The sequence below is a fragment of the Hippoglossus stenolepis genome, chromosome 3 (assembly GCF_022539355.2).
Source record: "Hippoglossus stenolepis isolate QCI-W04-F060 chromosome 3, HSTE1.2, whole genome shotgun sequence".
Taxonomy (NCBI): domain Eukaryota; kingdom Metazoa; phylum Chordata; class Actinopteri; order Pleuronectiformes; family Pleuronectidae; genus Hippoglossus; species Hippoglossus stenolepis.
The window spans coordinates 16,251,160-16,261,358 of record NC_061485.1 but is presented as its reverse complement, the minus strand read 5'-3'; the positions used below and the strand labels follow the sequence as shown (position 1 = coordinate 16,261,358).

Below are 10,199 nucleotides of genomic sequence, written 5' to 3'. Positions count from 1 at the left end.
TCAACTTGTGGTAAAATGGGCATGCTATGTCCCCTTTAAGATATGTCTTATTTAACTGTGGGATTAGCCTCATGCACCAGGCTGACAATGAGAGGGACTATTTCGTAAGAGTATTATCCAACGAGCAGATGCAACTGGTTAAGTAACTGTGGGAACATATGGCTCAACCTGCTCAATTTCTGTCAACAGCACTAATCTCCCCCGACCGGTGAAGTAACCTATTTGTGAGAAAGTGGTTGTTCTTGTCAACAAGGGTGAGGGGTTATTTAACTTCACTGATACTGTACACTTTTGACATCTATTCTGCAAAGGCTGTTCTGAAAGGAGAGGAAATAAACAACTCCTTACCTTTGCAAAGGAGGTTAGCTTTTCGCCTCTGTCCATCGTTTGGTTTGGTTGTTTGTGAGCAGTACTACAAAAAAACTACTGAAGAGATTTCTACAAAAGTTGGTGAAATGATGGGCCATGGGCTAAGGATAACTCATTCTGGTTTGGGTCAAGTCTGTACAAAGGTACAGTTCAACGAATTTAAAATTGTGAGATACAATGATTTTTGACATTTTCACCAATATCCCAGGGAATAATTCCTCGATCTTGATGAAAAATCAGGAGTGTGGGAAATTTGGTGTGAATTCAAATAAAAACTTGGATCTAGTAAATAAACTGTTGAACCTTGGATGGGATTGGTCAGACAATAAATGATATAAAATTGGGAAGGGAACTTTATCCATTAAAATTGTCGCACTGCTCTTCTTTTTCTGGTCTTGTCTGTAATAACCCATTTTTGGGGGTAAGCTGAAATAAGCTGTAAAACTAACAAATGCATGTCACCCTCCTTGTTGATAAGACCAACTTGTTTGCTAGCAGTTGCATATTTACTTATTAGTCAGACAGGGAGCACCATTAGTGTTCATTTGGAGTCATGCTCCGGTCCAATAGATGAATGTTAGTCCAATATTCACTCCATTTGACCTGTTTTTAGTCTCCACCAACGTACTGGGTGGGGGTGTGTGTGCTCAAAATGTGCTAAATGCTCCAGTACAGTATGTTTAGCGTGTCGCTAAGTTTGTCTGTCTGCTGTTTGCGGTTGAGCAGATAGTGTATAGTCAAGTTTGAAAGCTTTTCCACTAAAAACAGCTGCAGATAACAACAATGCTGTGAGAGCATAAAGCTGTGCCCCACAAAACTGAAACAATGAGCTGAGAAGAAAACTAAAAGTCACATACATATACATGATCCGATGTTAATATAAGATTATTGGGCAAAACTTCTCTATGTTTGTAGAATCCTGCAAGAAAAATAAGTTTTCACACTCATTAATGCTAATTACATGTTTTTAATAACAACATTAGCCAGCATATTTTTACGATTACAAACCTGTGCTTTCTGATGGGCAGGGTGGAAGAAGTGTTGGGTGAATTTACAGAGTAGGGGGGTGCAGAGATATTGTGGAGCAATATCAGGATAAAATGGTTCACACACAAAAAACTATGAATCGCTCGATCCAGAGAAAAACAGGGACACAGGAAATGATACAGAGCATCTGATGCATATGTTTACCATAAGATCATTAACTGTGTGATGCATTTAAAAGTTATTACTATATCTTTCATTTAAGTGAACTTGCAATAGTGCCCTCATGAAGTTTGACTGTGTAACATACATTCACCTCTTGTGTCTCTCAAATCAAATTCAACACTGTACTTTGTCGATACTTAATCAGTCCTAGTCAGTACAATAATCAATATGAACACTACTGTATCTGTTCTTATTTCAGAGACTTACATGTTTGGTATTGAATAGACGGAACAGACTGGATAATGAACTTGATCTCTTTATTTCATATGAGTATAAATGTTGACAGCTCAGACAAAGCACTTCAGCTAGAAATATATTCATAACTGGGATAACAGTATCCATATTATGATTCAAATGATATATTCAAAGAAAAGAAGGCAGTAAAAATAAATTATCTGAATAACAATAATAATTATAATAACAATAATTATAATAAACAGTGTCAAATTAGGATCCATAAACCTTTGTTGTTTGCTTGTTTCTTTTGTGAAAATTCATTTTTAAAATTGTCCATGAGGAAAAAATCCAGCATCTTTTTCGTTAAATGTTGTGAAGGGGAAAACTCTGTCTGGGACGTCCCCCTCTTTCGAACACATTTACAATATTCACAGTTATATAAACCTGCTCAGCACATACTGAACCTCACTGCAGACACTCAGGGCGTCAGCGGGGACTGTTAGAGGAGATCTACGAGGAGTGATGACGTGTCTGACAGGAGGCACAATCCTCCTCCATCAAAATAGGTACCTAGATAGATAAGAAGTAAAAAGGTCCTCTCCTCCCATGATACATCTTTTCTCCGACATACCACTGGCCTAACCAATCAAGAGACAGTCAAGATGTAGACGCACCAACCATATGTCTAACATTGTCCTCACTGTCCTCTAGTGAGACCCTCATACACCCTTCATCAAACTGTTTCAGGTTCACAAAGTAGCTCGAAGCTAACCCCCGTCTTCGCCTCCTCAGCCCATGGCCGTCACCATGTTTGAGTGGTGCGGGTGGCCAAATGACGGGTGTATCGGGGTGGGTGTGGGGAGCATGTGTCCATGGTGGCTGAAATGTGACAAGTGGCCCATGGACATGTGTCCGGCCAGAGAGGAGGCGCTGAACGGAGAGCTCTTGTCGTGCAGACATTTGGTAAACTCCTCGTAGCTGTCTCCGCACCGCTTGCCCTTTTTAGATTTGTTGGACATTTTCCGGTTGCGTGTCTGTATCCCCTCCTTCTTCATGGTCAGAGGCCGGTTCACCTGTGTGCAGAGGGAAAGGTGATCAGATAAGTGATGTGATCAAACCCACAAATTATGAATTTCATGAACTAGTAGTCAAATAAATTTTCAAATATGGATCATGATAGTTCTTTTGTTAAGTTTACAATATTCTATGTACCTGTTATTGTCAACATATTCATCCCCCAATATCCTACTACCCTATCCAATGTGTGGCCCTATACACACTGGTTCCTACTGAGAATGTAAATCTTTGAAAACAGGTTCCTCAAAGCCACTGATGTTTTCAACAACCGTGCAACAAATGTGCAAATGAATTCAAATAAACCACAGTCACATGTCAACAAATGCAACAATGCGGCAACTATATCAGACTTTTACACAGACAGCACTTTAACACTGGAATTAGTTAATTGTTGGTTTTGGTCTTTTCATGGGATTTGTTGACAATAGGAAAAATAAACAATAGGACCAGACTTATCCATCACAATATACATTTTTAGCTTGTTAATATTATTCCTTCAGGCTTAATATATTTGGAGTCTGGACTTGTGGCAGTCCCACTTATCAGCAGTCCAACCTTTATGACTCTCAGGGGATTACGCCTGCTATGGAAACAATAAAGCACAAAGAAAGAAAACCCCAACTAGTCCAACAGAGCCCGAGAGTAAAACAATCCTCACTCTCTTCTTCCGCTTCTCCTTTCTCTTGCTTTTTCTCTTTCATGCCACTTATCCCTCTACAATCAGTCCAACCTGCCTGCCTACTCCTGTGAGGGAGAACATCGGCCAAAGACTTACGTTATGCAGTTTGTAGTAGAGGCCGCAGGCGTTGCACACAGGGTCGCCATTTGCATTGCGCCGCCAGAGTGTGGTGGTGGTCGTCTGACAGTTAGCACAGCAGGTGCCTGCTCGTCTGGCAGCGGACTGTGGAGAAAAAGAGGACTGAGTTTAATGAGAGGTCAACAGCACAAGCAGACACAGCGAAGGCAAGTTGGAGAATGCATTTAACTTAAAGAATATAGTTCAGTGTGGACAATATATAAGACATAAAACTAGTTCAACTTTCTATTCTGTTGATTTAAGCTGGTTTTATGACATTAGGGCCACAACTAACTATTATAAATCAAGGCAAATTGGAAATGTTAAAGATGCTTATTATAGGTGTCCATAGTCCATTGTGTTGTTTTGTCTGACTGACAGTAAAGATTATTTTATTTTACACACACACACACACACACACACACACACACACACACACACACACACACACACACACACACACACACACACACACACACACACACACACACGTTTTCGTTTTCAATACCATGTTTAAAATCAAAACAAAAAAATTGCATTCAATTTAAATTAAATTCCACAATTGTCGCATGAATTTCAGTCATTGAATTTAGTTTTCTAAAATTCACATTCGAACCTCTAAATCTTAAACTGATGAGTGAGCAGCCTCATCTCAGTTCTGGTACATTTTTCAAGCCTGAATATAATAAATAGTATATACTTGATATATACTTTTAACGAGCCGTATTTCCAATACAGGAAATAAATATAGTGATATGCTCGCTCCTACAATGTTCTTAGAATTGCATTAACTAAAACAACATGAACAAGTTAGTCAGTCACTCCTCAGCCTCCATAACTTCTCCCAGAGCCCTTTTCTGTTTCTCGCTGCTCGGTGCGTTTCTCTGTCAGCAGCGGAGCAGCGGAGCAGCTTGACCACCACAGCCCGAGCGGGGAGTGTGTAGTCAGGAGGCCGCGGGAGGAAGCAGGCTGCCCGCCCCGCTGCTTTATCTGGACCGGTCAGGCATCCGGATAGGAAGCTGGTGGAGGGCTGCTGCCACTGTGGAGCTCTGCAGCGAGCCCCGGCCCAGCAATACGGAAACCAGGCCTGATATACGGCCGCATATGCATTTATAACCTGTACTAAAAGGCACTGCAATAAACACTCCTGCAGCCTATAGACTATTGTATGAACCAGGCTTCATAATAAGAGCAGAAGCAAATTTCTGACCTCAAATTATGATCGTTAAATGATGCCGTTTTTTCTCACTGTGCGCTTTTCTAACTGCATCTTTTTTTCCTTCAAGTTCCGCACTTATCTTTACTTTTGCATGAATTAAAATAACTAATCTTTTATTGCATAAATATGTAGAGCAAGCCCTGTTTTTACATCGCTTGTCCCGCTTCTGTCTCAAACCATCCCGTCACACTGGTCTAGTTTCTTCAAAATAAAAGCATTTTTAAAACATTTTCATCACTACCAGGTTTAAAAGTGTAGCAGCTCACTGTCGTTCATTGTTAATTAGGCCTCTACTGATTTAATGAGCAGCGTCTGTTTACTCTGCAAATACTGTCTTCATCCTACAGCTGCCTCCTGCTGCATGCACAACTGCTGCACAGTGTTGCATGGATGCATTCAGGCTGCAGAGACCTTCCTTTTCAATTGTTATCTCAGAATCTAGGAATAAAATATTTTGAACAATCACAGCTGCTGCTGAAACTAAAATAATCTTGTAGTTGAATTACAGGTATATAGTATTTGTTGTATTCTTGTTTCCCGTCTTCAAAGCATTTTCCTCAAATTAGATCACATATTTCAAATGTACTTTAATTGGTGTTTAATATTTGAAGTCTCCTTAAATCGTGCAGCTGGATGAGTGTGACATGAAGTTAGAACTGGGCAACACTGATGTTTGAAGCAGGGCATGGTGGGAAATATTTGACTTTAATCATTTCCAAATTTGCTTTGATCCTCTCCACACGTCCATAGAAAATTGTGAATCATAAAAAAAGTACTTAAGAACAACAGCTTTGTGACGATGCATTTTCTCAAAGCTTTCACATGGTCGGTTTAGAAACAGGAGACATTTCTCCACCACCGAAAAGGAACAGCAATCCCTCAGTTCGTTTGAAGTTTTCAAAAATCACCAAATTTGGAGACACATGTTTTTCACTAGACAGTTTCTCTTCTTCCCACGTGTCAAAAAAAAACAGCCCTCACTTAAGAACCTCACACAACAAATTTCACTATGAGTTTTTAGTGATGGTGCTGTGGCCCTGCTATCAATGACAGCATCAGAAGTAGCAGTGATAATGATAACAGAAACAACACAGATAGTCCCACTCTGCTAACGGCCTGAGCTGAAAGAGCACGAGGTGAGCCACAAATACAATGCCCGGAAACTGATTGGGAAAATATAACTTTCCTGGCATTGTACGCACCCCCTCACCCTCTCTCCCCCTCCACCTTACACTCTTTTTTTTTTTTATTTACTGCCACATCCAACATTCACACATGCACAACAAGTGAAGTGGCACAGGAAGAAACTCACCAGCCTGCGTTTGGGTTTGATGAGGGGTCTGTTTTGGCCGTTCATCTTATGGTACAGCCCACAGGCGTTGCACAGGTAGTGTCCAGTGCTGTCACGTCTCCACAGAGGCGTGGCGGTGGCTCCACAGTTTACACACTCACGGCCCTCTGAAGAGAAAACACACATATGACATTTTTTTAATAAGCATTACTAACAAGGAGTTACATTTATTCATCCTATATGTCGTCACCAATTTTTTAACGCATGATTTTATCAGCAGCTTTGACAAGAATTGATTTGTTCTTGTGCACAGTGCGCATGTACATTTTCTTTAGATCACAGCATGTACTTCTGCTTTTATACCCCTTACTAAAGCATCTGCATGTGCTGGAAATTAAATTGACTCCTTTAGTTTGCATCAGAGAGTTTGCTTTACCATCTGCAGTAAGTTCTCTGTGCGTTCACCCTCCATTTCTTAAGCTTATTCTCTTTTTAAAGAATGTTAACAGGATAAAACCGTCTGATGATGCATCTGCACATCAGCAGAGCCATACATTCCCACTTTATAAAATAGATTAGTAGAATTAAGTTCATTTCGTATTTGTTTTAATGTTAACAAAATACATTTTACACTCAGTTAAGATGTCAGCTCATAACTCATTCAAAGACTTGTTATTTAAACTGAGGTCAGGTTACCCACCATGCTAATACGCTAGTTAAACACGATCGGGTTTGAAGGTGGAAGCCTCCTGGTCTGTAATCAAATAACAATCAGGCCAATGTAGTCTTCTGTAACAGAGAAGCGGCTGTAGCCTATAAACTGAGGTTTGGGCTCAGAGCACCTGAGGATCTTCCTTTCACACCTCTGGGCTGGATCCAGCTCAGTGTTGGTGATGCAGCCACATGATACGTTTAACCACAGAGTCACGGTTAACAAAAGAAGATTATCACAGTCTCTGTGATGGAGAACAGTGCAGGGCAGGCTTAGGCCTATGACTGCTATTTATATTTTTATTCAATTATTTTTTCCAAATACCAATTTCCATATATAAATAAATAAAGCTGGATGATGCTCAAATCACAACACATCGCAATAGGCTGGATTTAATATACTTTACAGAATATCACAAAAATAAATAAGTAAATCTGGCATTACAACATTGCCAATGGTATAAATTAAATGGCTTTAATGTGTCTTTTTTAATTTATAGAGGATTTAATAAAACAGGAGATCATCTTTCAAACTGCACTAATCAAAAACCTTTTTTATTTCATTCAACGAATATTAAGTATTTTATTTTCTTTGATAATCATTACAGCTCATGAGGCTTTGTGTGAGAATAATCTTGTATATTTGCTTGACATAACATCAATAAACGACTTGGATTTTAATGGGCGTTGTATTTGTTTATGTTTGAGTCTGTTCATATGCAATGAGGTCTTATAGTAATCCTTTTACAGGGATATTACACAATGACTTTAAACAATGCGTGTAAAAACAGAGCAAAACGATATAAAGCTGCACTTTAAAAAGAATAATCTCGAATATAATGTGTCACGGGAGATTTTTAAAAGTGTATTCCTTTGCTACCTTCCTTTGAGTTTTAGTTTAGTTACCACTGACTGAAGAGGGTGGAAAGAGTAAAGACAGTCTCTGTATGAAATGTATGTGATTGGATTTTGGTGCTGATAGTCAGTGTGGTGTTTGCAGGGGACTCACCGGTGCAGGAACGGGCCTTGCCCTTGTTTTTGTGCATGAAGCCGGGCGACGCTCCCAGCAGGCTGCCCGGGTGGAACAGGCTGCCGCCGTACTCGTGTGCCGCCGGTAGAGAGTAGGTGGGGTACGTGGGTATGGGGTGGTGGGTGGAGGGCGTCTGGGCGCTCATGGAGGCCAGGCTGCTCCTCAGCGGACTGGAGCCCTCCATCTTCATCCCCTCCGCCAGCGACACCTGGTATTTGATAGAGTCCTTCTCGTCCATCCTGGTGAGCGACGAGGGGGACGCGGCCCCCAGGTCCGGCGATACGTCCTTTGGCGGCGTCGGGGGGAAGGCGTACAGGTGCGGGCTGCTGTGGGACGGCGGCGTTAACGACGGGGCGGAGATCGTGTTCGAGTTGCTGCTGCACGGGTAGACCGCGGAGAGGCCGCCGGGGGACGCGGAGCCCGGGTGGTGCAGGCTGGGCTTGCTGAAGGGACTGACCGCCCAGGCGTTGTGGTGGTGGGCGGACAGGGCTGCTTTGCCCCCGTCCAGCCATGAAATCCCCGGGCTGTGGATGAGATGAGGCCGGCAGACCTGACTCCCCGTCAGTCGAGCTGTGAAATCAGCCAGCAACAGAGTGTTTATTACGCACAAAGATGACAGACTCTTTCATCATTTATCTCTGGGTTTCTGGGGCATGATGGTGGAGGCGGACATAACTAAATAACAACAAGACTTGTTGATTCACTGGATTAAATCGGTTGTAAATAAAGTTGTGAAAATAAAAGTTGACCAGTTTTTCTGCACTAAAATGTGAATCTTAAAAACATTAAATTCAAAGTTGCGTTAACCATTTTATTTGATGTTTTACATCTGAAATATATGACTGAAATAGCCTACATAAAATTGTAATGTAAAAAATGTGATCGCCACATAAACTTGTTTATCACACACAGATTATTCACAATTCTAATAGAAACCTGTCACGTGTTTGGCGTTTAATTTAAAAGAAATACTAAATATAAATTCATGATTTGAGGGTGTTTTATTTTTATAAATAAAATATTTTACAACTCATATTTTAGTAGCTAGATGATTTTTAGTCTTAGGTGTGTTTTTATGTATTATTAAAGTAGCACCCCTGCGTAAAGGCTCCATCTTACCGTGCGCTTGGCTGTAGGACACCCTGGCCCGGGCGGAGTTGTGGTAGTACGGGTTCCCCTGCGAGTCCAGGTGATTAAAGAAAACATCCACCTCGTCCGGAGGCAGCAGCTGCGCCGTGGGCTCCATGTAGTTGTGACCCAGGTGGTGGGAGTCCGGGTGTTGTCCGTTCAGCACGGCGTGGTGGTGCATCCAGCGCGGCTGCTCGGCCGTCACATCCATGGCTCTGGTTGTGTGTGTGTGTGTGTGTCTGTGTGCTGCGATTTAGAGAGTCAAATAATGTCCAGGGAGAGGACACAGGTTTGAAATTAGTCCTTTATGAGATCTTCACCGTGTCCATTCACAGCAGATGACTAATGCTTTGTGTTGTTCTCTCCTCGGAGTTAAATCCCTCTCTGGTCCAGGACATGGACTCGAGTTTGACACTGGAAACCTTCAATAAGAAAACATCACATGTTAATATTTTAAAGGCAGAAGTGTAGATGTTGTTATGAAGCTTGCTCTCTGTTTGTCAGCATCACAATACTAACACACACACACACACACACACACACACTAACACACACACACACACACACACTAACACACACACACACATACACATACACACTGCTGAGGTCGTACATGGTGCGATGCAACTTCATAGTAATATTTTTTTTAAAACATCTCCACCCACAACAGTTACGCACACATCACCCCTCACATCCACTCCATTACGCGCAGCCACGGTGTCAAAAAGACAAACATGTCTTACCTCTTTGTCTGTTGTTGTTTCATCCACAGGATCCGACCAGCTCACTCCTCCTGTCGCCGGTGTCTGTGTCGGTGCTGCAGGTCTCTCTCCAGCTGTCTGTGGTGGCTTTTTGTCGGCGTAAAGTAAACTCCGTCCACTGGGACTGAGAGCAACACGTCTGACTGAGGCTGAGTGCGGCTGACAGCGCGGGGCCAAGCTTGTCAAGCCCGTGGGAGGAGTCTCCAATAAAGCTTTGACTCAGCCAATTGCACAGCACCTCGACAAAAACCTCACAACACCCCCCCAAACTCCAACCACCAGAACATCGCTAACACATAGAGTTCATGTAAAAATCCTATTATAGGTCTGGGCTGCTATATATTACATTATATATATTATATTATAATCATATATCATATTCCAAGCCCAGACTTATAATAGGATTTTTATTTGGCATTTCATGTGACTTT

The 10,199-nt window shown here is 41.7% G+C and overlaps 1 protein-coding gene across 1 annotated transcript; it reads right to left on the bottom strand.

Annotated features, from left to right (window-relative positions):
- Nucleotides 1-1,821: 1,821 nt before the first annotated feature.
- gata2b (GATA binding protein 2b) lies at nt 1,822-9,949 on the bottom strand. The gene is made up of 6 exons (XM_035147928.2): nt 9,751-9,949; nt 8,999-9,429; nt 7,859-8,449; nt 6,160-6,305; nt 3,608-3,733; nt 1,822-2,828 (listed from the first exon to the last, which is right to left on the bottom strand). Exons 2-6 carry the CDS (start codon nt 9,216-9,218, stop codon nt 2,544-2,546), a joined length of 1,368 nt encoding a protein of 455 aa, XP_035003819.1. The 5' UTR covers nt 9,219-9,429; nt 9,751-9,949; the 3' UTR covers nt 1,822-2,543.
- Between the last annotated feature and the right edge of the window lie 250 nt (nt 9,950-10,199).

Excerpts from the sequence above, each read along its gene's own strand:
- gata2b (XM_035147928.2), bottom strand. The coding sequence starts at position 9,218 with ATGGATGTGACGGCCGAGCAGCCGCGCTGGATGCACCACCACGCCGTG. Across the intron at positions 8,450-8,998 it reads GTCCTACAGCCAAGCGCACG|CTCGACTGACGGGGAGTCAG; the intron begins GTAAGATGGAGC and ends CTGATTTCACAG. Across the intron at positions 3,734-6,159 it reads TCAAACCCAAACGCAGGCTG|TCCGCTGCCAGACGAGCAGG; the intron begins GTGAGTTTCTTC and ends TTTTCTCCACAG.